The sequence below is a fragment of the Molossus molossus genome, unplaced genomic scaffold, assembly GCF_014108415.1.
Source record: "Molossus molossus isolate mMolMol1 unplaced genomic scaffold, mMolMol1.p scaffold_m16_p_3, whole genome shotgun sequence".
Classification (NCBI taxonomy): Eukaryota; Metazoa; Chordata; class Mammalia; order Chiroptera; family Molossidae; genus Molossus; species Molossus molossus.
The window spans coordinates 28,163,359-28,190,722 of record NW_023425366.1 but is presented as its reverse complement, the minus strand read 5'-3'; the positions used below and the strand labels follow the sequence as shown (position 1 = coordinate 28,190,722).

The 27,364-nt window shown below is 44.5% G+C and overlaps 1 protein-coding gene across 1 annotated transcript in view; it reads left to right on the top strand.

Annotated features, from left to right (window-relative positions):
• The window catches only part of TRIO (trio Rho guanine nucleotide exchange factor), a 342,804-nt gene that overhangs the window by 113,131 nt on the left and 202,309 nt on the right, over positions 1 to 27,364 (top strand). Inside the window, exons 2-6 of the mRNA XM_036280916.1 lie at positions 3,027 to 3,101; positions 11,756 to 11,870; positions 18,738 to 18,930; positions 22,100 to 22,612; positions 23,961 to 24,083. Of these exons, the coding sequence (XP_036136809.1) occupies positions 3,027 to 3,101; positions 11,756 to 11,870; positions 18,738 to 18,930; positions 22,100 to 22,612; positions 23,961 to 24,083 (1,019 nt within the window). The remainder of the gene's footprint in view (positions 1 to 3,026; positions 3,102 to 11,755; positions 11,871 to 18,737; positions 18,931 to 22,099; positions 22,613 to 23,960; positions 24,084 to 27,364) is intronic.

The following is a 27,364-nucleotide window of genomic DNA, read 5'->3' as shown; positions in this document are numbered from 1 at the left end:
ACTCAGTCCACTGAGCCACAGTGGCTGGGCTTCTTCACCTTCTTCTTACATCAACGTTATATTCTTCCTGTGAGGTGGCCTGGAACATTGCAGCTCTGATTTCCATCATTTGCTCCATCAAGGGTATTAATGAGTAGGTGTGGTTCAGAGAGTGAGCAGGAATTGTCAAAATGCTTTGTAATTATTAGAAGCCACATTGCCATCTTTTGAGGCACCAGCTCTGGGATTAGGACACTCTCCTCACTGAGGCTTATGTAGAGGAATCTAGACCCACAGGTGGGGCTCCTGTTTCTGAAGTGCGGGAGTCCAGGACTGCAGTTTGTGGTGGCACTTCTCGGGGGAGGGGCTTTGCTGCATCCTGGCCTGGGCATCTGTGGGAATGGTAGGAAGCATGCCTTGTCTTATCTGGTAGCAATAGAAGGGGGATATTTTTCAAATCCCCGTCGATTGGGATCTATAGCTAAGGCTTAATTTTTTAGTATTTCTGTCATTTGGTCTGCTTCCACATTTGCCACATTGTGCTGCTTATAGAACTTTTCATACTGTGCCTTTTCTATGGGTATATATAAACTTGTCTCCTTGAGGCCTGAGGTGGTGCCTGATTTCTCTTTGCATTTGCCCTGGTGCCACCTGTGACCACATCAAATGGAATTGGATGTAATCAATCTTCCAGACACATTCAGCGAATTGCCCAGTGACCGGCAATGAATTGCCAAGACTAGATCGCATCCATTCAAGAATTTTGAAGGAACCTTAAGGATGAAATTGCAGAACTCTTGGCTCTTGTTTTTCCTCTTATAAATAGCCACGTTTTACAAGCTTGGTAGGTTGCCAGCACAAAGCCCAGTATGTTGGAAAGCAAAATGACCTGGTGATCTGGAGGTCCGGGTTGTGTTGGGCCTTTTCATGACCAGCTATATAGTACCACTAAGCCTCCTGTACCTCAGGGTCCTCATCAAGATTTGTTTGCTGCCATCTTTGTTCAAACTCTGGTGATTATCAATGTCTTTGTTAATCCTGTAGAACTGGATCATTAGTATATACATTCTATGTATGAACAAGAAAGATTTACTCTAAAAAAAAATCAAGCCCTGGCCGGTTTGGCTCAGCGGTTAGAGCATCGGCCTGCGGTCCGGAGAGACCCGGGTTCGGTTCCCGCTAAGGGCATGTACCTCAGTTGCAGTTTGACCCAGGCCTGGTTGGTTGTGCGGGTGGCAGCCACTCGATGTGTCCCTTTCACGTCGATGTTTCTCTCTCTCTGTTCCTCTCTCTCCCTCCCACTCTATCTGAACAAAAAATGGAAAAATGTCCTCGGGTGAGGATAAAAAAAAAAAAAAAATCAAACCACACCATTGATTTAGTCATTCTTTACTTCTGTGAATGATAATGTTGTAGAGACTGGATTCTGTTATATTCCTCCCATAGATGCTGCTTTTTTTGTTGTTTGCCTTGCTTGTGTTAGAAGGCTACTAATTTGGCTGGACTCACTATACAAACTGTCTCCTCTGCAGTGGGCAACAGCTCAAACCTTGGTCAGATCTTTCATTCATTCTTGCCTTAGAGCTTAGGCTGCTTGGAGCTTGCCTGGGCCAAGTGAATACTCCGAATCTGGGGCTCTTCTTTCACCTTCCCACAATTTCTTTTCTCAATTTCTGATGCTGAGGTCACCCCGAACTGTGTCCTGATTCTTGTTTTGGCAGCTCCGTGTGGCTTAGACTGGGCCTGTCCTCTGGCTACAAGCCCTACTAGGGGAAGTGCCCCAATGTCATTTCCCTTTCCCAAGTGTCTCTCCCTGCTTTTGGTCATCTCCAGTGCCTCAAAATAGTTGTGTTTTATAAATTTAATTTGTGGCAGAGCTGGTCCAATGGGAGCCCCTCAGAGAGACCTGAAGTGGAAGCTCTGTTTGTTTACTGTCTAATAACAGGTCTCCGTGTTTGCATTGGTTGTATTACCAAGCTTACATTTTGGATGCTTTTCTGTTTTGGCAAAAAACAAACAAGAAAATAGAGATGGGGCAACAGTCTTTTATTTATTTTTTCTAGAGAATGCTCTGCCAATCAACAGAGCTACTAGTTTTGATAAGCATCCCATCATCCCTGAACCTAGGTGGCCTCTGTGGAGTTTTGATAAGCATGCTGTCATCCCTGAACCTAGGTGGCCTCTAAGAGACATATCCTGAGGCGGTGTCATGAGCATGAACATTTTTTCTCTCACACTTTCATGTGGGCATGTGCCCAGGTGAGCTGGGCTGGACATGTTTGGGCTGCAAGGATTCCTTTTGCTTAGATGGATGTTGTCGTGGCCCCACCTGCCCGCTGCATGCTTCTTTTCCACAGGATTTCCACTTGGCCCTCGAAGATACAGAGGGGTGTGGGGAGAGTGGGTTCACAGTGAGAAGAGGGCCTTGGTCACCCTCTGAAGCAGGTGGCACTGGGCCATCTTACCACATGAGCCAGTGACATTCCTCCAGGGAGGCATGACCCAGAAAAGCCTGGAAGGACAGAGCCAACAGGGAACTGTGGCCAGTCCCCAGCTATTTATACTCCCTTCTCTCCTCCCTGCCACTGTTTATTTTGGACTCCGAAGCCTGATAGGAAGAGGCATTGGGCTCCCCCTAGAGGTTTTAGTGCGCCAAAACAGCAGTTTTTAAAAAGCAGTGTTGCAGCTCTATTTGCCAGTATTTACATTAATCTACAAGATTAAAATGAAGATTTTTGAAATGATGTGGGCTGATTTTATATCCTGTCTTTTTGGGGACCGAATTTTGATTGTTAGAGATGGCCGAGAGCCTGCTTGGTTCAGTAACCCCTGGGTCTGTGGGCAAATCATTGTTTCATGTTAAAATAGAAGATTACTCTGTGGTCAGAGACTTTCCTTCACAGAATTCAAATGTTTTCAAATGATATTTCTAGAGCCAGTTTAATGGGCATAAAGAAAGCTGCTGTGTTGGCATCGGATAGAATGGTTAAAAAATTAAATGTCACTCAAGCAACCTAGTAATTTTATTTTCTTCTTTTGTATTTCAGGGTTTCGAAAAAACGATGAAATGAAAGCTATGGATGTTTTGCCAATTTTAAAGGAAAAAGTTGCATACCTTTCAGGTAAAGTTTAACTTTCTAATCTGCTTTATTGATCCTCTGACTAGTTCTAACACAGTGTCACAGAGTCTGAAATACAGAACTTGCTCACCTGCCACACCCGCAGAAGCACTGGTATTTGGTGGGTTTTTAACTGCTTTATTCTTGGAGCATTTCCCTGGGAAATGAAAGCCCCGAGCATTTTCTTCTAGTTGGCAGGCACGTCATCAGTCGGATAACACTGGTGATTGAAATGTCTGTTTCTGTCCTTTTACAAACATTCGGATCTTTTGCCCCTGGGGATCAGTTAGGCAAAACAACGGATTTTTTAAAAAGTTTGTCATCTCAGCAAAAGTGGTGGGAATGTGATTGTATGCCATTGGGTCCTGAAGTTCTTACCTTGGTTTCTTGTACTTTGTAGCCATGTGTTGCCTCTTCTTCGGGAGAGTGAGGAAGCCCAAGTATCCATGGCCTCTCTTCCCTAGGCCAACCTGGTCCTGGACCCCTCGGCCGTGGACCGTGAAAGTTCTGGTGGTCTTTCCCAGCTGGGTTCTCCACTCACCCGTGGAACCCGGCCTGCGGCCACCTGGCCTCCTGTAGGTGGTGACGGTCTGGACCAGTCCTCCAGGCTTTGACCGCCCTCCGCTCTGCACGGAGAGGGTCAGCTTTAGGACTTTTTTTGGGTTGTCTCTTTGGGGAACAGGACAACCATTGGGTGCTCCACCTTTTTGGCACGAGTTTACTTATGAAAAAAAGGGTTGTAAGATTTTTGTGCTCTGTTTTACAAGGAGGCAAATCTGTAGATGATCCCATGCTTTTAGACAGTCTTCCTGGATGTGTTTTCCTTGCTAACTATTCATCTTTCTCAAACAGGCTAATGTGATGCCTCCTCTTAAACATGTTTTATTTTGACTTTATAACACTGCTAGCTGCTCTTTTATGTTCTGTGTGTCCTTCTGGCCTAGGGGACTAGTCTGTATTTGGGATGCAGCTTCCTACGGTGTTGTCATAACTATTACCTTGCTTTCTGCCTAACAGTATTTCTTGGCCCCTATCAGACACTGTTTGATGGTTTTGCTGAAATAAATCTACTGCATAGTGCATTTGGAAGGTTAACAGAAGATTATATGAAGTTCATGAAAATAAGAGAGTGCTTTACATCAATGGGAACACATGGTTAAAGAACGAAAAATCAACTCTCTTGGCTTGTAATTCACTGTTCACAGTAGCCTTTGCTGTTTTCCAATCAGTTGCTGACCAACTATGGACTCAGGCCGGTTTTGTCAACTCTTGACTTTGTGGTTTACAGGTGGACTTTAAAGTTAACAGAGGGCAAAGACGCTACTTATAAATATGAGAGGCATCAGTAAAAAAGGTTTAAAGAAACCTGATCCCAAATGTTCATCAGTTTTTTTATTTTTAAAGTTTGGATCTGTGATCTTGTTCCTTCTGTCTCCCCATTTGTTCCTAAATCTCAAGTGATTCTACGTTCGTTCTGTGAAGCCCCTGAGGTGGGCATGTGACACTGCGGAAGGTTAAGATCGGTGACTTTGTTTGTATTCATTATTTCATTATGCATTTAACACAGAATATGCTATTAGATGGCATTTTAAATCTAAGTTTCTATCAAAACTAAAACGATTTCCCTTTTAATGAATTGAAGAAATGAAATCATTGGTCTTTTAGAGTTACATCATGAATCTTTGCTAAACCTTCAGTTCTGCAGGGATAATTAAAGCTGGGCCTCTTTAGTGGGGAGGGAAGTTTTGCAAAAAATTAATACAGAACTGTCTTAAAATATGAGAGCCAGCTGTGTTCACGAGGTGAAGTCGGTAGGTGCCGCCGCAGTTTTATGGTGCGTCCTGGCTTATGACCAGTCGGCAAGCTGCGTTAGTGTGAGCCGGCTGCTGATCGCCTCAGGCTTGCTGCTGTCTTATTTAGTAGGGGACAGGGGGGAAAATCATAAAATGAAAATCAAATGATTATTTATGTGGTAAAATGTGGGAGGGAGTAAATTATAAACAACAAGTTAATTTAAAAAAAATTTCACCTGTGAACCCTTTTTTTAAATTGAGAAGTAATTCACATAACATACAGTCTACCTTTTAAAAGTACGATTCAGTGGATTTTAGTGGATTTACAAGATTGTGCAACCAAAATCACAGTCCAATTCTAGAACATTTCCTCAACCCCCATAGATCCCCATGCTCAGCTCCCCATTTCTCCACCCCCCCCCCAGCACTTCCAATTGCTAATCTTTCTGCTAAGACCCCATTTTAAAAAATATTAGGGGTATTATGGTGTCTTTGTAAAAGCTCTCCAGTGAGTGGCTTTTAAAAAGCAGCCCAGAAGATCAGTGGTTCCATGAGCTACTTATTAGGTCATGATCTAAAAATCCAGTGAGGATTTCTTGCACTTGAATATTTCTGATCCTCAGTCTTATCTTTAGGTATTCTAAAAAGTAATCCTCATTGCACTTTCGTAGATAGCAGAATACCACTTTCTCCATTCAGAGCATGAATTAAATGAGGTTAGATGACATTCTAACTCCATGCTCGACGTCAGAAGGAGGGGCACTAAAAGAAGTGTGTCCTGTGGTTTCTACTTCATGATGTGCGTGTGTGCACGCATGTTATCTTTTTTTCCCCCCCAATGAAGAAAGATGTCATAACTTCATACTAAAATTTCCAATTCACATTTAGGATTACAGATATTTTCTTTTTCTTTGATTATGTATTTGTATCTCTCTTTCCCTATGCTAAAATACTTAGTTTTTACCCTCATCAACATAACTGCTTATTAACATTGTGATACTGATGTTAGGCACAGTATGACTTCTGTGTTATTGTCCCAGGAGCATGTGCCACGAGGAATGTACTGTCCTGTTGCCGTGTTTTAAAGTCATATAAATTGTCCCTCTGTGTGTGGATCAAGTGCCTACCAACCAACCTGAAACTTGGCTGCGTTTGTTTCATTGTGCTTTACATTTTTACGGCTTAAAAAAAAACAGCCACCCAATCTGGCTTCATTGTTAAGTAAAATGTGTACATCAAGCATAAACACTAAAAATAAGAGTTAAAGATAATATGTGGTTAAATTTAGTTTCTCTCCACCTCTTTCACCCTGTACCATCTCTCCCCACAGGAAACAGGTTTTTGTGTTCCTTAGTTATTGGTTCATTTTTTATACTTTTAAAATAAGAGCATTCTGTGTGTCCATCTGTCTGTTCTCATACCCTTTCCCTTAGAGAAACAGTAATTATTAAGCACCATTTTCTGGGCTCCTCTTGTCTCGCTCTCAACAGCATTCTACCAAGGAGCACACAGCAGTGCACCGAGTCCTTGTTTCTTTTACATCTGTATATAACTATGCTGAGCGTGCGTACACCACAGTCTATTCAGCCAGTTGTATGTAACTATGCTGAGCGTGCGTACACCACAGTCTATTCACCCAGTTGTATGTAACTATACTGAGCGTGCGTACACCACAGTCTATTCAGCCAGTTGTATGTAACTATGCTGAGCGTGCGTACACCACAGTCTATTCAGCCAGTTGCCTATGGATGGACATTGGGTTACCTTTTTATAATAGCTCTTTTGGGGCAAGGTGAACATTCATTCACCTTTGCAGTGAATGGATGGACAGGAAGGTAGGATTTGATGGCCCAGAGTTGTGCTGTTAGTATTGTGACTACTGACCTTAGTCGTTCTTGTTCTAGTTTTGCAGGATTCATCATTTCATGGAAAGGGAAGGGTACCTTCCATCCATCTCATATATTCTTATTGACATCCAGTATAGTCTGAGCCCTTAGTGACTGACTGGAAGGCCAGCTACTGGCAGAGGCCTTCCCAGAACTCCAGAGTCCTCTTGGCCTCTTCATGAGAAGTAGCCTGTCAGCCCGTTCCTGGCCCCTTAGGACCAGGCAGGAAGAGGCGAGCCTGGTAAGGTCCGGGGCTGACGAGCTGTTGGCCTCGGCAGCTCTGGGACAGGAACCCAGTGGACACCCTTTTAACAGAGTTTTGTTACCTAATAGACATAGATTGTAGCCACAATTTCTGTTTTTCAAATTGCGTCTTTTCAGAGTGTTTCAAGGTCATGAGTTATAGACTGTTCCTTGGGGTGGAGGGGGCAGGGTAGGGAGCGATAATGAGTAGTTTTTAATGGTGTTCTAATCCAGGAATTCAAATAAGGGCCATACAGAGGAAAATCCAGTTGGTTCATTGAAATTGACGTTACACTTCTCAAACTAAGTATGCCTTCCAGGAGAAGTTCATTCTCATTGGGTGAAAGGTGAGTTCTTTATTTAATGATAAAGGGGCAGCTCTTCCCTGGCTGGGGGGGTCAGTTGGTTAGAGTGTCACCCCATACACCAAAAACTTGCAGGTTCGATTTCCTGTCTGGGCACATGCCTAGGTTGTGGGTTTGACACTTGGTTGGGTACCTACAGGAGGTAACCGATGGATGTTTCTCTCTGTCTCTCGCTCTTGCTCTCTCGCTCTTGCTCTCTTCCTCTCTCCCTCTCTCCCTCTCCTTCTCCCTTTTCCTCTCTCTCTAAAATCAATAAAACATATCCTTGAGTGAGTATTATAAAGAAAAGGGGCAATTCTGAATCTAGCTGCTTCTAGTCATTCTGGGCCATACCACTCAAGAGACAAGAGGGAAACGTGTCACTGGGTTTAAGGAAATAATTGTCACAGACATTTGTAGCTATAATATAGGACAATTTCAGCCTTCTTTTTAATATTAAAATAAACCTCAACCCGGCCGGTGTGACTCACTGGTTGAGCATCAACCCACGCACCAAGAGGTCTCTGGTTCGATTCCCAGTCAGGGCACATGCCCAGGTTGTGGGCCCAATCGATGTTCTTTCTTATCGATGTTTCTAGCTCTCTCTTTATCTCTCTTAGTCTCTCTTTTTCTATCTCTCCCTTCTATTCTCTCTCTCTGAAATTAATAAAGAAAAAAATATTAAATACACCTGTTTATATAGCATCTGTGTTTCCTAAAGGAATGTTCAGGCATTTCCTTTTTTAACTTCCTGACACCTAATGGTAGGTTTTTAATTAACTTTGGGTGGAATAGAGAAGAAGAATCCTTTCATACAGCAGACATTTGAATACCACTTTCTACGTGCCCCTCTCTCACTAGGCATTGAGGGTGATCTCAGGGAATGAACAAAGGTGCCTGCCACCATAGGGCTTCCATTCTTGTCGGGGAGACTGACAGACAAACAGAGGTGTAAGTTACATAGTTGACTGGAAGGTGATAGGTGCCTGCCAAATAAAAGTCGGGGAGAGGAAGAGTAGAGAGCATGCCATTTTTATAAGAATCAAAAATAAAACTGTCATTATGAACAAAAACGGTCCTTTCTGTTTTCTTTGTTTTTTTTGACTAACACACATCTGGATAGGCAAGTACTCTCTCCTGAGCTGTTGGTTTTTTATTGCAGATGTGGAGAGGTCCAGAGACTGTATCCTGTGACATTGGTAGGTGCAGGAAATGGATTTCCTGCCCTGTTCTTTTTATTGTCCAAACTGAGGTGCTGAGTTTCCTGTCTGTAAAATGGGACTGACATCTGTCCCGCCTGCCTCTGCAGGAGGCTGTGGGTTGGCATCAGACACATGTTAGTGTATCTAATAAAGGATTCTTGTATAAGCTGCAGCATTATTATATTTATTAGTTCAGGAACAAGAACTTGAAGTTGTAACTTCTCTGCTTCATAACCCAAACAGTATTCTCATTTGGGTGCCTTCTGTGACATTGGCAAACAAGCTAAATCTTGGGGCATATAATTTCAACAGACATCTGTGGCATTGCTTTAAGCCCCTTGAAGCTCAGAAGACCATGTGCCTACGAACTAATACTATATTTCATTGATTCTAATATGTTGATTTTTTTTTTTTTTAACCTCGCTGGGAGGGGTCAGCAGATGGGTGATTTTTGGTGCCTGCCTGTCACTGACTGTGACACACCACTAATTGGAAGATAAACCTCAATGTAGGGAGGTTAGCAAGTGAAACAAATGTTTAAGTTATTTAAATAGAGAGTAAGCAATTTTTATTTCATAAATGATTTTTATTTATTTATTTTTTTTTTATCCTCACCTGAGGATATTTTTCCTTTTTTTTTTTTTTTTTTTTAGTTCAGGTAGAGTGGGAGGGAGAGAGAGGAACAGAGAGAGAGAGAGAGAAACATCGATGTGAAAGGGACACATCGAGTGGCTGCCACCCTCACGACCAACCAGGGCCGGGGACAAACTGCAACCGAGGTACGTGCCCTTAGCGGGAACCGAACCCGGGTCTCTCAGGACCGCAGGCCAACGCTCTAACCGCTGAGCCAAACCAGCCAGGGCCATAAATGATTTTTGATGAAGTTTTAAAACTGCCGTATAGAGTTTTCTGAAAAAGACAAATTGGAAATGTCCCCCTCTACTTTGAAATTCAAGTTTAGGTTTAACGTGTTTTTTTTTTTTTTTCCCCTTTATTGATTTTTTTTAGAGAGGAAGGGAGAGGGAGAGAGAGATAGAAACATCGATGAGAGAGAATATCAATTGGTTGCCTCCTGCATGCCCCCCACTGGGGATTTGGCCCACAACCAGGGCATGTGCCCTGACCGGGAATCGAACAGGCGACCTCCTGGTGCATGGGTGGATGCTCAACCACTGAGCCACACCAGCCGGGCTGAGTGAATGTTTTTATCTAAATTTCATACTATAGTTTTAAAAGTTCAAATTTCTATAATGTGTTGAACTATAATATATTTGATTAACGATATTGATTCCTATTTGAAAAAAAAGATGTTGGGGAATTAAAATGTTGAAATTGTTTCCTGTCTTATATTGGAAACAAGAGGTAATCCAAAAAAACTAGAGCCATTGATATTACCCTAAAAATGCTATCTCGTATTTTAGACGATTACTTGGCTATGACATTCTATTCGTTATAATAGTAGTGCTTCCCACTTAAAAAAAAAATGTTTTTATTGATTTGAGAGAGAGAGAAGGATCAATCAGCTGCCTCCTGCATGCCATCTGCTGGAGATTGAGCCCTCCCCCTGGGCACGTGCTGCGAATTGAACCAGGGACCGTTCAGAGCATGGGATGGTGCCCAACCAACTAAGCCACACGGCCAGGGTGAACAGTACCTTTCATTTGTAGAAAAGACCTAGGAACTCATTGTTTAGTTGTCCTTATGTCATTTTTACTACTTTAGGAAGAACTAAAGCCCCTAGTTTGAAAAATTATGTACATTCTTGTCAGGGTGAAGGATCTGTAACCATGCTGTCAGAGTCCTTTGTCTTTATTTAATCTCTCTGTGTTCAGTATCTTTAATTATATGGCTGGAATGTTAAAACCTCTTAACAGGGTCATTGTGGTGATCGGACAGGAATGCGTGTGTCAGTCGCTGGATGCCATGCACAGTATGCATTGGTAGCTGGGATTTAGTGTTATTCCCACTTAATACCAGAATTACTGGATTAATGAATAATTTAACACTTTTCTAGACTGCGTGACTGTAAGTACATGTGGATCCTTTGAAATGTTCAGGATTAAGTTTTATTCCTGTTTACAAAGAGTGCTGATCATCCCAGGAAATTATAAATACCCATATTGGTAAAATGTATTTTTAAAATAACATATTCTGCTGAATACTTTCATGACCTTTTAAAATGGAAAGCATCAGGTTTTCTCTTGTTGTTATTTGCTTGATTTTTAATTTGAGTTGTGCCGATGAGGTAAATAATGAAGATGAGGAGATAATGGAGAGTTACATATTGTGACTTGGTTTTGAGGGCTTAGTGCTGTACTTCTGAAGAGAGGGGCCAGAGCGCTACAGCTCAGTGGAGGACCCACTGAGAAGGCTCCGTTTTCCTTCTGTTTTCTTGCCTGAAAACTCTGACGGACGTAATAAAATCTGTGTGACAATTTCACCAAAAATGGTGAGTGGTGTGTTAATGAGAAATAGGAGTGCTCAGCTATCAGAGACCGGTCATCATTTGAGATCTGTGCTCATGTGATGTTATTCTTCCAGAGCCCTTAACTCTCCAGTTCGGCTTCGTAGTTCTCGCATGTGTAGCCCCACTCCCATTTCGTGTACGTGGCTCGTGTGAGAGGTTGGTGAAACTTGGCCATTGGGGTTTTATGTCCTAGATCCAGATTATATAAAGTCCTCAGCGTGAATTTTGAAGAACATTCCTATCTTTTTCCCTTTTAAGACTTAAATCCCTATTTGGATGGTAGCAAAGGAAAGCTTAGAATGTGGGGGTTGGGGGTGAGGAGAGGGCACGAGGTGGAGGAGAAGGAGACAGTGGGTGGTGGGAGGAAGTGGTTGGCTGTTCAAGGCAAATAAGCCCATGTACATGAGAACGTTTCTTCAAACATAAAACTGAAGAGAGGAAGAAACACATTGCAGGGAAGGGACAGGCCTTCTGTGAGATCTTTCAGCTGGTGTGCAGAACTTGGACTCTTCTCACCGAGTCCTGGGAGGGGGTGAACTGGCCTGGCTGTGTCCCCACTGAAGCAGGGGCTGTGGCTTTTTCGCACAGTCCTTTCTGGCCCTGCAGTTGATAGAGTATCAGCTTTGCGTGAGTGGATGGCGACGCCATCGGACGTCCAGCGGCGTGTTAGTGTCCTGTCTTCTCATTTTCTTCTGAGTGTGCTCCGAATGCTTGTTTTTCAGGTGGCAGAGATAAACGTGGAGGTCCCATTTTAACGTTCCCGGCCCGCAGCAATCATGACAGAATACGACAGGAAGATCTCAGGAGACTCATTTCCTATCTAGCCTGCATCCCTAGGTAAGTTCTGGGCAGTGTGGCTCCTCACTGTTTGCACTGTTCTAAGATGTGGACTGTGCTCTCTAGAAAAGACAACCCCAGCCTGGATTCCAAGCGGACAGAGTAATATAACATTAAAATTATGTTCTTTCTCCTCATTTCCACTTCGTGACCGTTCTGCCCTGCCTACAACACTTCTGAGGGTGGGGGCAAGCAGGTACGGATTTTTAATGAAGAGCTTTGTGTGGTGAGGGTGGGGTTGGAATGCCCTCCAAGGCTCAGGTGTTAGCTGTGGTGCCTGAGGCAGAAATGAAGGAGAACTGGGGTGGATGACTCTGATCCCAACAACGAGAGTCTTGTGTCTGATGCTACCCCTCTGTCTTCATGCAAGCTGTGGTTTCTTACAAGTATGCTGTTGGTTTATAGCATGATGTTTGTGAAGCGCTAAAAATCCTTCCCAAATAATATGACAGGACATCAGATTTGGGGACCTGCATTCAATCCTAAAGACTGTTAGTGAGAGATGGGGAGATTTTTAGTGTGGATGCTGAAGAATACCATGAATAGGCAAAGTGTTATTTTCTGGACTGACCTGAAGCGAGGAATGACTAACAGGAATCAGCCCATGTGTATACTTGAGGAATTTAGAATCTTTGTTTCTGCTCTAATTGAGGTTTTGCTTACAGCACTAGCTGACAACCAGTGAAAGCCCCCTTCCCCCCTCGTTAATCTCTCCATTTAATTATTCAGATTACTTTTTGGAAAATGGAATACTGCTGTGATGTCATCCAAGGATATAGCCACTCCTGGAAGAAGAGATTGCTGTGTGTTGAGGGTTGGAGGGCTGCTTCCCGCTGAAGAAAGGAAATCTTTACTATCGAAAGGCATATGCTAAAGGAGGGCATTTCCTAGGAGAATACATTAGACTGTGTAAGAACAAGAGCAGCAGTGGCCTCTCCAGAACACAGGCTAGAGTAGAGGTAACTTTAAGGAGCACGTTACACAAGCGAGTGCTGAAGGGTGATCGGCAGCAGCGCAAGGGACCTAAAGGTTGAGGTGAGCGCACCGGGTTCTCCGCAGCACGGGGTTTGTGGCTCCAGCCAGGGAGGACACGGTGCCTGTTTGTACCCGCCGTTGCTGGGGCTGATGACGCGGACTGTCTGACCTGCTGCGGACGTTGTTGGGTTTCTGTTTGGGGTCCTTTATGGGAGAACTGTCACTTTGTATCACCCGTGACAGAGTGATAGTGCCCTACTTGCCCGTGCAGAAAACATTTCCCTCCCCTCTCACTCTGGTGTTTTCTTGGACAGCTGAGCTGTTGAAATCAGAGTTGGGAAGAGTTCTGGAAGTTATCCACTACTCACTATCATTTCTAAATAACAGTATTTAGTGAGCTGCCACTTACTGAGTCCTTGTGTGCCAGGTACTGTGCCAATGACAGAAAAAGAAATAGAGCAATACAGACGGCAGTGTGAAAAACATTCTTTCCTAGCAAACTGGTGTCGGCATAGAATTTAATGCAGGACAACTTGAATTTGGTATCAACCAGGTGATGCTTTTTTTTTTTTTTTTAATTACATAATTGAATTGCTGTATGTATCTTTGGCAACTTGCTTTCTGGTTTTGAAATCTGTTTTTTGTTTTTTTTTTATCCTCACCTGAGGACATTCCTGTATTTATCTTCAGATAGAGCGGAAGGGAGAGAGGGAGGAAGAGAGAGAGAGAAACATCGACATGATAGAGACACATCCAGTAGTTGCCACCCATGCGACCCCAACCAGGGCCAGGGCACAAACTACAATGGAGGTACGTGCCCTTAGCGGGAACCGAACCTGGGACTCTCTGGTCCGCGGGCCAACTCTCTAACCACTGAGCCAAACCAGCCAGGGCTTGAAATCTGTTTTGATTGCAAATGTAAAAAGTGCTTTTCATTTACATTAAGTTTTGGTGGCTTGGGCTTCTTGCTGTTTTCACTATGCCTAGATGTGGCACTGAGCTGTCGAGAAAACGGTGAAGCCCCAGCCTGAATTCTGAGCAGACAGAGGAGTATAAATGTTATCAAGAAATTGATTCAGGTGTGTTCTGAAGCACCTGGATGACCCACTTTAAAAAAAACAAAAACACATAGCACCTTGTCATTGGAAAATTGTGAGCGTGCACAAAAGTAAAGTACACAGAATAGTGTAGCAAACAAACATCATGTATGTGTCATCTAGCTTCAGCGATTATCAAGTTGTGCCAATCTTGTTTTTCTCCAATTTCCTCCCCCGCCCCCGGAATATTGTGTAATAATTCCCAAACATTCTATTCTTTCGCTCATCAGCACTTGAGTGCGTAGATGACCCTCCAATGACTAAGTGCCTTCATTTTATTGCCTAGATTTGCTTTTGTATTTACAGTTCCAAGTGACAGGAAATGCCATCTTGCTTGTCCGTGGTTAATGAACAGATAGAGAGGTGAGAATAGCATGTAAGTGATGCACTTGCCAAGCGATAACAGAGAAAATTTCAGAGGTCCGGACGGACAGAAGTGGCAACAGGAGGCCTTTCTGGGTCACCCTGCGGCCCCACACCGACCAGAAAAGAACCGCGCTGCCTCTGAGGAGCGCTGCCTTGTTTCAGCCAAACAGGAGGACCGGTGAAAATCATCTCAAATGGACAGCATGTGGATTTTGGGGGGCCTGTGGGTTTGCTTGTAATCTGAGTGGTAGAGAGTCCCGAGGGCCTGCGAGGTTTCTTCCCTGTTCGTTACTCCTGAAGTGTTCTGGAGGGTGACGGTGGCCTCTGGTGCCCCCAGCCGATCGCCGCAGGGCTGGGCTCTGCGGGTGTGGAGAAGTGCGCCATCCTGGAAGCAGAGGCAGACTCAGACTGCCTGTGACCTAGCACGAGTCACCTAATCACTTTTATCTGTTTCCTGATCTATAAAACGTGAGGCTAATCTCTACTTCTTTGGATCCTTGTGAGTGTTGAGTAAGATGATTCGTGTGCACGCTCAGTGCAGTGCCTGAGGTACGGTGCCTGGATTTAGCACAATACTGTCCATCTTTCGTATTCACTCTCCTCCTTTCCTTCAGTTATTTTCCTTTGGACGTGTGTTCTGGGGCCATGGCCTCTAGACTGTCTGTGGGGCTCTCAGGACGTGGCCTCAGAGTTAGACATCATGTGTCTGAGAGAGGTGAGTGGCTGAGGCTTATTACTGGGGTCGCCTTCCATTGCTCTCTCCTTCCTTTAAAAAAAGGAGTAATAGCCCTGGCCAGTTTGGCTCAGCAGTTAGAGCGTCGGCCTGCGGTACAGAGAGACCCGGGTTCGGTTCCCGCTAAGGGCACGTACTTCGGTTGCAGTTTGTCCCCGGCCCTGGTTGGTCGTGCGGGTGGCAGCCACTCGATGTGTCTCTTCACGTCGATGTTTCTCTCTCTCTCTCCCTTCCTCTCTCTCCCTCCCACTCTATCTGTACAAAAAATGGAAAAAATATCCTCGGGTGAGGATAAAAAAAAAGGAGTAATAGTGATTTTCATAGAATTTGTGTCCAAGGAAACTTCTATGAAATGTGTGCAAGAGAAACAAGTCGCACCAGGACTTAGGGGACTGCTGCTCAGCGATGACAGTAACAGCAGTCTTGGTACCTCTCTGGGTGTTTGTTTTCCTTACCATTTGAGTTATACTAATTGTGTTCTAAAACATTAAAATGACTTATAGTAGCTAAATGGATAAACCACTCCGACTCTCTTTGATCCCTAATGAAATAATATGGAGACTTTTAATGGATTTACTCATGAATTTACACATAAGAAGGGACTTTCTTCATGCAGGAGCTAAAGAAAGTAGAGTTTCTCTTTTTCAGAGACCTGTGTTGAGAAGGAATCTCAGTTTTATCTAAATTTTCTATATCTCACATAAAACTGCCCACCAAACTGGCTAATGAGTCACACTTTCCAGTGTACTGGTTAATAAGTCTTTCCAGAGGGGGAAGAGCCTTGGCCGTCTCCTGTTGCCAACTACACATGTTCCTTCGCTGCTCAGAACAGAACTGGGTTCAGGGAGGCTGGCAAGTCACTATTTTCCTAAGAATGACTGGCTTGGAACTTGGTAGAGACAGTGAATTGAAAGGGTGTGCACTCCCAGCCCAGTTCCTGCACAGTTTTCATTTCTGGGGAAGTCACTGGGTGCTAACAGTTTGGTTGTGGAGAAAGGTGAGTAGTTAATCCTTCTGTAAACTGTGCAAGCTCAGGGTACCTTTTGGTCGTGTCCTCCTTCAGCTTGTTCCTGTTGTTAAGCCTGGAGTTACTCAGGATTCATTTTAAGCTCCATTCAAGTGGAGGGGCTTTGTAGTTTTATGTACACACTGTGTAGGGCTGTGTGAGGAGGACAGGCTGCCAGAGAAGTTGTCAGGATATGGTGAAGACGGATGCTCACGGTGCAGTCTCCGAGCAGCAGCTAGTAAAACGACAAACGCGCTGTAAGACTGTGCACCTCCCCTTGGCGAGAGCCTGGAGCAGGTGCCTCCCTCTCAGGCCGGCCTTGCCCCAGGCTTCGAGCCTGACCCTTCTCAGGAAGGGAGTCTTGCAACACTGCACACCCCAGGAGAGTCCAAGGAGGTCCAGAATCCTTCAGTTAAGTGACTTGGGAGTTTTCAGACACGTCTGGAAGCCCTGTTTGCCTCTCGGATTTGTGAAGGAGGCCATTGGTGGTGGCTGGATTGTGGCCCAGGACCTGCTCGAGACCTGGAGAGGTGATAGTATGAGGAGTGTGTGGGCCAGGTGTTAACTCCTGTCCAGTTCGTAGTCACAGAGGAGTAGATCACTGAAGTCAGTGGGATCACTCTTACAGTTCTCCACATCAGAGGGGTACGCCAGGCTGCTGGCCCGTCCGTTTCCTCCTCATGGCTTTCCACACCATGTTCCCCGGGCCGTGAGCCGCCTGCTCGGGTTCTGTCCCCCAGCCTTTTCCAGGATATTATGACAAGCCTCCTATGCTGAAGCAGTTGTCGTAGGAACTTCACATCTACGAAACTTGGGATGTCAGTTACTCTGATGATATGAATCTAGACAAGAAGTGTGTGCGAGTGTGTGTGCGTGTGAGTGTGTGTGCAAGTGTGAGTGTGTGTGTGTGTGTGTAAGGGAGAGGGAAGAGGACTGAACTCATGCAAGAGAGCATGAAATTGGTTTTAATTTCGACTTAAAATTTTGGGGGGCTTTTTAACACACTTGATGATAGCAATTTGTTCTCTGAGTTTTTGTTTGTTTTTTTAATCCTCACCCGAGGACATTTTTCCATTTTTTTTGTTCAGATAGAGTGGGAGGGAGAGAGAGGAAGACAGAGAGAAACATCGACGTGCAAGGGACACATCGAGTGGCTGCCACCCGCACGACCAACCAGGGCGGGGGACAAATTGCAACCAAGGTACGCGCCCCTAGCGGGAACCGAACCCGGGTCTCTCCGGACCGCAGGCCGACTCTCTAACCGCTGAGCCAAACCGGCCAGGGCTGTTTTCTGAGTTTTTAATGGAGACTAATTTCTCAGGGTGATTACGTGAGGCAGAAAGGATGTCAAATACCTTCCCCATAGTCCCAGTACATGTTTGTTGGGTGAAAACCTCAAATCTCCACTGGATGTTCTTGAGGCCTTAGGTGTGTTTTAAAGGGGCTTGCAGGCAGCCATCTCCTGGCCCTTGCCTGCGCCCCCACTGGCCATCTCCTGGCCCTTGCCTGCGCCCCCACTGGCCATCTCCTGGGCCGTGCCTGCGCCCCCACTGGCCATCTCCTGGCCCGTGCCTGCGCCAACATGTAGACTGTACGTCCACCACGCACTGGTGTGGACAAGGCTGTTCTTAAATGTGAGGCCGCGTAACACTGAAGTGACACCCAGACGAGACTAGGAATTTTACCTGTCTCTGAGGACTCTGATCCTTGTTCTTTTTTACAGAAGCGCATTACGTGTATTTACCATGTACTCACAGGTTGAGATTTAATAAAATCAATAATTTTTACTGCTCTATCAAGGTCACTCGTGAGAGAAACAGGCTCTCTGGTTGGTTGGTTTGCTCATACTGTGAGGACGCGGGAGGAGGAACACGGTGACCCCTTGCACTGCCATGATCCGTGCTAGGGGCCAGGAGGGTTCCCTCCATTCCTTTACGCCATCAGTGCAACCAGGTGAAAAGGCAAATAATCTATAGATTGACCCCCATGGACTCCTCCAGAAGGGTGCCAAAGACCCCCCGTGATCGGTGGGCCACACTGGAGAACCTCTGAGATAACCCAGGGTCCTGGGACAAGTTAAAGGGAACAACATGGGACAGTGAAAAGCTCCCGCCTTTGCCAGCGCACTGGTGGGGTGGTCTTCGTACCTGTGATTGGGGATTCCCGACGACTGCCATTCCTGGGCTGTGCCACCGGCCCTGGGTCTGTGCGTGCTGCTGGGGTCTGCCCCACTTAGTGCTCACCGAGAACCTTGGCCAAATAGTTCCTGGGCAGTGTGTAGTCAGTTTCCACGCAAAAGTTTTTTCCTCTTAAAGAGGAGACAGTTTGCAAAACCATAGATACAAAATACAGTTTTAAAGGTTTTCAAAGTTGAACCCTGTTTCAAGTCATCCTTGTTCTTCGATGCACATGTAGCCAGAGTCTGTTCTTTTATGACAAGGGAGGGTAAGACCGGAGTGTTTTCTGAGTGGATTTCCTTATTCCATGCTCCTCCTCACCCCCCAGACCGCGCTGACCAGCAGTCAGGCTGTGGGTGGAGGGGCGCTCCTTCCCTTCCGTTTCTCCCCGACAGTATGGAACCCCACAGGACTCAGGAGAAAGGAAGCAGCATCGGCTTGGCCCAGCAGGACTCTGCCCAGAAAAAGTGTAAAGAGTTACAAGGCTTGAGCACGTGTTCTCTTTCTCTCTAGTGAAGAAGTCTGCAAGCGAGGCTTCACGGTGATTGTGGACATGCGCGGGTCCAAGTGGGACTCCATCAAGCCTCTGCTGAAGATCCTGCAGGAGTCCTTCCCCTGCTGCATCCACGTGGCACTGATAATCAAGCCAGACAACTTCTGGCAGAAGCAGAGGACGAATTTCGGCAGTTCTAAATTCGAATTTGAGGTAACTTCCATGCGTGGCAAGACCAGCTGCAAGCATACATGTGGTTTATTGAAAAATGACTTTTTCCTCATTATTTTAGGCTGATAATACATTTTTAAAACCACATATTAAACAGGAACCGTGTATCAATTGTACATATGTAAAAAAAGCTGTTGCATGAAGTACACAATTAGGTTCGTTCATGGTGTGAGCCTAGTGGATCGTTTTGCCCGAGGTGGGTTTGGTTTCAGTTCTGGTTCTGTGTGGTACGTAAGGTCACTATCTTGCAGACAGAGTGCAAAACGAACCTCAGCCGTTAACTTTTCCTTTCCACTAAAACCTCTCCTTCAGTTTCCAAGGTTTTGCCAAGACTTTAGTGCAGTTCATTTAATGAGATGATTATGGGAAGAAAGTGTTCTGGCCAGCTTGAAACTGGATTCAGGCCATACATAGTCTGTAATAAAATTTGAATATTTTCTAATAATAAATTATAATAACTTTTGGTTGAATAGATTGCTTCTTTTAGCAACTTTCCCAAAAACTAGGGTTCAGAGAATGTATTCATGTATTTTTTTTTTTTTTATCCTCACCGGAAGATATTTTTCTGTTTATCTTCAGATAGAGGAAGAGGAAGGGAGGGAGGGAGAGAGAGACATAACACACACGTAGGTTGCCTCTGGCATGACCCCGACCAAGGCGAGGGACAAACCGCAACCGAGGTACATGCCCTTGACTGGAATTGAACCTGAGACTCATTGGTCTGCGGGCTGATGCTCTGACCGCTAAGCCAAACTGGCCAGGGCATGTATTCATGTATTTTAAGGGAAAGAGTGTAGGGGTGCAAAGACTAATTTTTCTCTCATCATTCCAAGTTTTCTGACTGGTCTAATAATAAAATTAACATGGGACAGACTAACAGAAAATGTCCAAGATTCATTACGATGTCCATGCAGGAGTACCATAAGAATGTGAAACCTGAAGACACATCAGCAGTTGAGGTTTAAATGCCACTCTGGACAAAGGGTAGGGAGGCAGGATTTCAAAGGGAAAGATGTGATTTACAGGTAGCTGAGAAAAAAGCCAACATGTAGTAAACGGTTCTTGCTGGACCACCCAGAAGCACTGGGATATAGAGGGCAGTCCAACAAACAGGCTTCACTATTCTCCCCCTTTCTGCCAGCTGTAGTTTATGTTATGATGCCAAGGCGATGCTGTCTTCCGTTAAGCAGGTTTTTCTCTCTGAATTCCTTGAGGCAGGTAAGGATCCAAGGTTCTTTCTGAGTTCATTGTTTCTTAATAACCAGCTTAAAATCAATCTCCCAAAAGACATATTTTGAGGTGGCAAAACATTGTCCCCCCCAATAGCAGTAATAGTATTAAACCCATCACCCAGTATTAATCCACAAGCTGTATGTTACCTTACGCTTTTCAAAGTGTTTTCACATGTGTATTACTTGCATTTTGAATCTCTTTCCATGGTACTGATTTTCAATCTGAAATCTGAATTTAGTTTTGATTTTAAACTATATTCAAGAGATTTAGCTGAATCATGAAACCAGTAAACCTTTATCTTCATATACAATTAGTGATTTGGGAGAACAACTTATTGGGTCTTACTAGTTTCTTGATGCAGAATTTAAGATGCATTGTATTTAATTATACATACTTTAAGCAGAAATAATGGTTTGGCAAAATAATCCACGCAAGTTTTTGCTAGTTTATTTATTTTACTTTATTTATTTTTTAATTCCTCACCCAAGGATACTCTTTCTATTTATCATCAGATAGAGTGGGAGGGAGGGAGAGAGAGACAGAGAGAGACAGAGAGAAACACCGATGTGATAGACACATCGACTGGTTGCCTCCCGCACGACCAGGGCCGGGGTCAAACCGCAGCCGAGGTACATGCCCTTGACCAGAATCTAGGTCTGCGGGCTGACGCTCTAACAATTGAGCGACTAGTTTAAATTTGATCTCTCCCTCGGGCCCTTAAGGTTACTTCTACCAGTTTTTCGGTTGAACTTGTTTGCCTCCATGGGCGTTAGTAAAAGTCCAGGCAAATGAGACAGGAATGAACTTACAGTCACTCTGCAGCGAAAGTGCTCAATAAGAAGCAGCCCCTAGCTCTGCTGCCTCGGCTGTTTCTTATGCCAAACAGGGCGGAGATGCAGGTGACGGTTTCTCTAAGGCTGGAGGTGGCAGGTGCCACTAAACCAGCCCTTTTCCCTTTTTAGTTCTAGGCCACAAATCTTCTTCCTTTACCTTTGTCTTTGCATTTAATCACCTCGCCCTGTCATGCTTCCTTGAGGCATCATTCTTATATAATCCTGCATCGAGTCTGACAGGTAGGGTGAGGTTGAGGTTTCCTGTTTAGGTTGTACTTAACTAAAACTTTGTCACATGCCACAGATTATGTATAACACTTGTGCTGCTCAGAAGCTGCCGGATTATTGCAGGGATTGAAACATTCTGTCTCTACCTTTGTGCAAAAAGATTCTGCCAGCTTTCTTGCTAACCCTTGTGTATTTTCTACATTGAAGAAAAAGTCATTCGTATCCTCTCAGGTGTAACTTGATGGGGTGGAGTTTAGGAAAGATGAATGATGAGAACGGTCTGGTTGGAGCAGCATTGATCAGTCACCTGATACGCAGCCCACAAATAAATGTCCACAGCGGGAGGTGGCGCTCCAAAGGGATTTTGGAGTCCATGGGCAAGACGTTAGCTTGAGTGTAGATAGTAGGGGGCCTTGGCAGAGTTCTCTGTTGGGAATGAGCTGGTAGAGTGGTGTGAATGACCAGGGGTGCATTGACAAAAGGGAAATTCCTGACTCTTCTGCTCTGTACTTGGCAATTTAACACATTTCCTGGTTAATGTGCCTAAGCTAGTAGGTTAATTTCCACAGCCTTGGAAAGAAATCTAATTTCTTTAGCTGTTATAAAATACATATGACCATAATTTTTAGGTATTCCAACTAACATACATGTGTTTCTCTGTGCGTTTATTTTCACCGACTATACTATAAAGCTTCTTTTATTTACATTTATGTTTATGGGACCAGAACATGTTATGTTTTCTATAGAGAGATTACTCGCTTTAAGTTTGAAAATCTGTGACTAAGCATTGCAGATTGCTTTATGATAAGACTATACAGAATTGTTCATCTTCTCATACATTTTTTTTTTCCCTTAAGACAAATATGGTCTCTTTAGAAGGCCTTACCAAAGTAGTTGATCCTTCTCAGCTAACTCCTGAGTTTGATGGCTGCTTGGAGTACAACCATGAAGAATGGATTGAAATCAGAGTTGCTTTTGAAGATTACATTAGCAATGCAACCCACATGCTCTCTCGGCTGGAGGAACTTCAGGACATCCTAGCCAAGAAGGAGCTGCCTCAGGATTTAGAGGGGGCACGGAATATGATCGAGGAACATTCCCAGCTGAAGAAGAAGGTGATCAAGGCCCCGATAGAGGACTTGGACTTAGAGGGACAGAAGCTGCTCCAGAGAATTCAGAGCAGTGACAGCTTTCCCAAGAAGAACTCAGGGTCAGGCAACGCGGACCTGCAGAGCCTCCTACCCAAGGTGTCCGCCACGCTGGACAGGCTGCACTCGACGCGGCAGCATCTGCAGCAGATGTGGCACGTGAGGAAACTGAAGCTGGACCAGTGCTTCCAGCTCCGGCTCTTCGAACAGGATGCTGAGAAGGTAAAGGAGAAGGGAGGGGGATGCTGGAATGCAGTGTAGGCGATTTTAGAAACTTGAAGTTTTTAATTGCTGATAGTTTGGTTTCGAATGCCTGCAAGGTAGGCGAGAATGATATCTACAAGAGGGAACATTTTATAGGGTTATATTATTGAAAGCAATAATTATGTATATATGTCTTTTGCTAATAACTGCTCTTTCACACATACAAAGCCAGCGACAGAACACCATTCAGATCTATTATTGAGTATGCGTTTTAAAAAAGGGTGAATAATGTGTTAAAAATAATAGCTTTTGGGAAATACAGGCAATGATAATTTATGGTCTCAGGTTTTATTCTCGTGCTCCAGAAAAACCAGCTAGTCAGTGAGAATTCTTGTTACCGGCTAACTCGGTCTTAGCCATGGGAAAACAGTACACATTTATAGGAATGTGTTGGTAGCCATGCATGTGGGTGAATTGATCACTCTTTATTTTAGCTCATTGGTTTATTCTCATGGACAGGAGAATGTTTTGTAAAGGAAAAAAAAAACTACATTAGAAATCTTTTGATGTAAAAGGAGCTTTCGAAGGTGACCATCTAGTACTGTTTTGTAGGAAACTTTTAGCATGCCTGTGTGTGTGCTACACGTTAAGTGCTGCCTTGTCAAAGACACTGGAGACTCTTCCTTTCAGTCACTGGAAAAGCAGGTGACAGTCTGGGATTCTGGTTCAAGTCATAGCAGCAGTGCTCAATAGGCTTTTATCCCCCCTTAAATGTTTTCCTTGTGAACAACATAATCGACATCCTTCTCCAAGTAGCCTGTCCATTGTACCTTGAGAGAGATGTCTTTGTTAAAATTGTTTCCCAATCCTTTTTATTTTTACAGTAAATGGTATTGTTTGCATTTTCCCAGGTTTCTTTTATACTTCTTGCATTAAACATTATCTTTTAGTTTTTGGAACTGCTATCAGTAATCAGAGGGTATAGCAAAACCCACCCAGAGCCCATAAATCCCTAATTTTACCTAACAGGTTTTTAATTGAAGAGTAGTGTTGCCCATTAAGTAGTTCAAGGACTGGGTTGAGAGTCAAAAGATACGAGCTCTTAATTAGTCGAGGGGATTTGAATACCTTTGTTCCTGAGTTCCTCATCTGTCAAAGGAACCAGTTAGATAAGATTTTCTTATCGGTCCTGCAAGTTCAGAACTGCGCAACTTCTGAGAAGTCAAGACTTCTGGGCCCAGATACAGAGAAGTTACCAGAGGAAGGATGTTGTCTCTTCTCTCTTCTCCGTTTGGCCCTGTTCCTGGGTTCATGTCTGTCATTTTTATTTCTGGAGTGATTCAGGTTGTCTGTTTCATTCTGGCAGATGTTTGACTGGATCACACACAACAAGGGCCTGTTTCTGAACAGCTATACCGAGATTGGGACCAGCCACCCTCATGCAATGGAGCTTCAGACACAGCACAACCACTTTGCTATGAACTGCATGGTAAGATTCTGTCAGAATGGATGTGTCCTGGAAGAGAAAGGATTTAAGCAAATGGGAGGCATTTACACAGATCACGTCCCAGCAGGCAGCCAGGAGGCCATGCGTGGCCTTCAGAGTTTCTGACTTGATGGTAGCAGCTGATCTCTAGTGTGGGAAGTTCTCAGTGTTAGCAGTGTCTACGTAGCTTGTTTTCAGTTTTCAACAAACACAAATGAAAACAAGCAAGCAGACCAGTGAAACTTGAACCGGTTACGTGGCCAGTTTAACGTGGATGATTTTGATGCTGGTTCCTACGCTCTGCCTCTCAGGAGCCTGGAGAGTCCCCTGAACAACCCTGCCGATGTGCTGGCTGCTCTTGACGAAGAAGTCGGCCAGCCTGCCCCTTACTTCAGGGCAGACCGCTCTCCTAAAGCATGACATCCCTCCAGCTGAGCTGAAGGGCTGAGGTCGGATGCCAGCCCTGCCTGGACTCCCCTGGCTCCTTCTGAGTTTGAGGGGCTCGCCGCCCTTGGCCTGTTGTGACCAGAGATGGCTTACTGTAGGGCTGTATCACAACACACATCCCCAGCGTGAATTGGATAGCACTTTTGTTACATTTTTGCAGATAATATAGCTAAAAACGGTGTGTTCTTCTACAGCATATGCAGTTGCTTCTGTAGACAAGTAAGTTTCTAGAAATTTCCTCTTCAAGGACAAGGAGTTCTGGTTTGGACTTTGACCAGCCCTGTGAGAATTAATCACTCTTAGGCCTTGGAACAGTTGTTTCAGGGCATTCAAGCGGTACACAGACGGGGTCTTGGTTTAAATTAGTTCAGTCAGATGCCATTTAAGTAAAGTTTGGTCAACTGAGCACTTCAACTTAGGTAGTTTCAAAGACAAGACTTAGAAATAACGTTTTTGTAACAGTCGCCATTCACACATTGCTGTCTGTCCTGGAGTTTGTGTCAATCATCAGACCTGGGCCTAGGTAAGGATAGCCGAAATGTTTGCCTTCGGGGGCAGCTTCTTGGGAGAATTTCTTCCTAAATATTCCTGTCCATTTTTTTCAAAATATTCTGAAACTTCATCTAGTGATGAAAGACACATCCAGTCCCCTCTATCACATCTTTCAAATCTAGATGTATTTAGAGGTATTTTGGCATGTTCGTGACAGATGTAGAAATCCACAGAGCAGGAAGCGTGGTGTGGGAGACAGGCGTGTGGGCTACGGATACAAAGGTTTTCAGTCCTGACTCTTGCTTACCATGTGGTTGTGCAGGGTACTTCGCTCATGGAGCCTCGGTTTCCTAACCTGTAAAGTGGAGATAGTATCTGCCTTCCACGTCCTGACGTTATTTATTTTCTCTACATATGTAAAACGCTGAGCACAGTGCAAACACATAATAAGTGCTTGATAAACGGTAATTACTGTCAGTGATGTTATCTATTTAATTACAAATATTTTTAAAGCAAGCAAGACACTTTTAAAAGAATGTTTTTTTTTTTTTCTTTTTTGGGTTTTAAGAGTATTTTCTGATTTTCTACAGCACTTCTGTTACTTGCCCAAGTTAAAGTGCCAGTTAAAAGAACGTGGGAGCCCCACGCCTTGCTGGGTGACAGCCGCTGGGGGCGCCCTTCAGGCCTCGCCCGCCTTGTTCTCAACAGCTCCAGAGTCCTTCAGCTCCTTGCATTTATCAGAACAAGGGCCTGTTAACCTCAGCCCTTCCTTGTATGATCCACAGTGTTTTCCATACTTTGGAAGAAGAAAACGAGAATACTAAATAGCAGTATGCCAAGTTGAGAATCTTTAAAGAAAGCATATTAAGGGGTAACAACAAGTGTGCTCCTCCTGCTGTCACAGATGGTTTAGAAGGCGTGGTTGTGAGGACGGAGGGTGGGTACTGCCTGTGTAGGAACCATGTGCTGTCCTGCTCGCCACCATGCTCCTTTATCTGTGCCTGAGTAACGGAGATACGGAAAATGGACCATGCACAGCCTGGCACCCCACGGTCTCTGAGGACAGTCTGTGTGAGCTATGAAAGCAATGCAGGAAACTCTGGTGGGCTCTAAGGGCAAGGGGTCCTCTTAGTGGGTCCCACAACAGAGCCGTCTGAATGGACAGGTCTTGTCTGGATTCCAGCAGAGGGCATCTGCTTGAACTATTTCTAACAGAGCCTTTGGGTTGATTTTTCTCTTTAAGGATGCACAGAAAGCAAAAATTAGCGAATATAGTTACTTGTCACTAGAGAGAGCACATGCATATGAGAAGGGGAGGCATTGCTTTGGACTTGACGCTAGTTAGAGCATTACACAAGCCAGGGAGGCCAGTTCCCCACTGACCATGGCCTTGACTGGCTGTCACAAGCTCACAAAGTGTCCTCTCGCCCTGCCACTCCAGATACCTGGCCATCTGTTAGCTGATTCTAGCCTGCAGACGCAGCCCAGAAAAGTGTCTCAGAGGCTGGAGTCTGTTGCTCTCTGATCCCTGATCTAGGTGACTACCTGGTTCAGGTTTGGATCAGAAATAAGGAAAAGATGAATAAAAGAAGGTACAGGGAGAGAATGAGCAAGTGAATTCTTTAGGATGCTGTCTTGGGTAGACTGCAGGTGAGGTAATGAGCAGGAGGCTGTGTGCCAGGCAGTGGGAGGCTGGCCCAAAGGACCAGTGTGGGAAGGGAAGAAGGAGGGAAAATGTAGAGGCATTTGGACAGGGAAGTTAACGAGATGTGGGGTCCAGATTGGGAGGAGCCAAAGTTGTGTCTGTGATTTTGAGGGACCCCTGGAAAGTATCAGTGTTCTCATGCCTCAGAATATCATAAATGCGTGAAGAACAACAACAGTCTGGGCTTTGTTGAAGGTGTGTGTCCCCGCCCCAGCCTGGGTTGTAATGTGGCCCTCAAAGAAGACGGCAGGTGGGAAGGGAAATATCATAGCAAAAACTTATTTTCAAAAAGTGCAGTGTTTTTTTATGCTTTGTTCCCTTGTTGTTGTTTCTTTTGTTTTGTTTTGTTTTTAATTAATTAATTTTTGTTACAGATGTTTCTCCTTTTCCCCCCACTGATTCCCTCCTCCCCCTCCCTCCCTGCCCTGTCCCCAGTTTGTTCCCTTGTTTTTGTGGTTCACTGGTGGACCTGGAGTTAGGAATTTCAACAGAGTAGAAAAGCTTGAGTTAAAATTTAAACACAGCATTGTTCTGTGCCCCAATTCTTATTCCTTGGAGAAAGTGTATCCATTTACAGAATATTTTCAGTTGGCACCAAAAAGATGATTTGGTTTTATGTAGAAAGGAGAGCTTGTTTTCA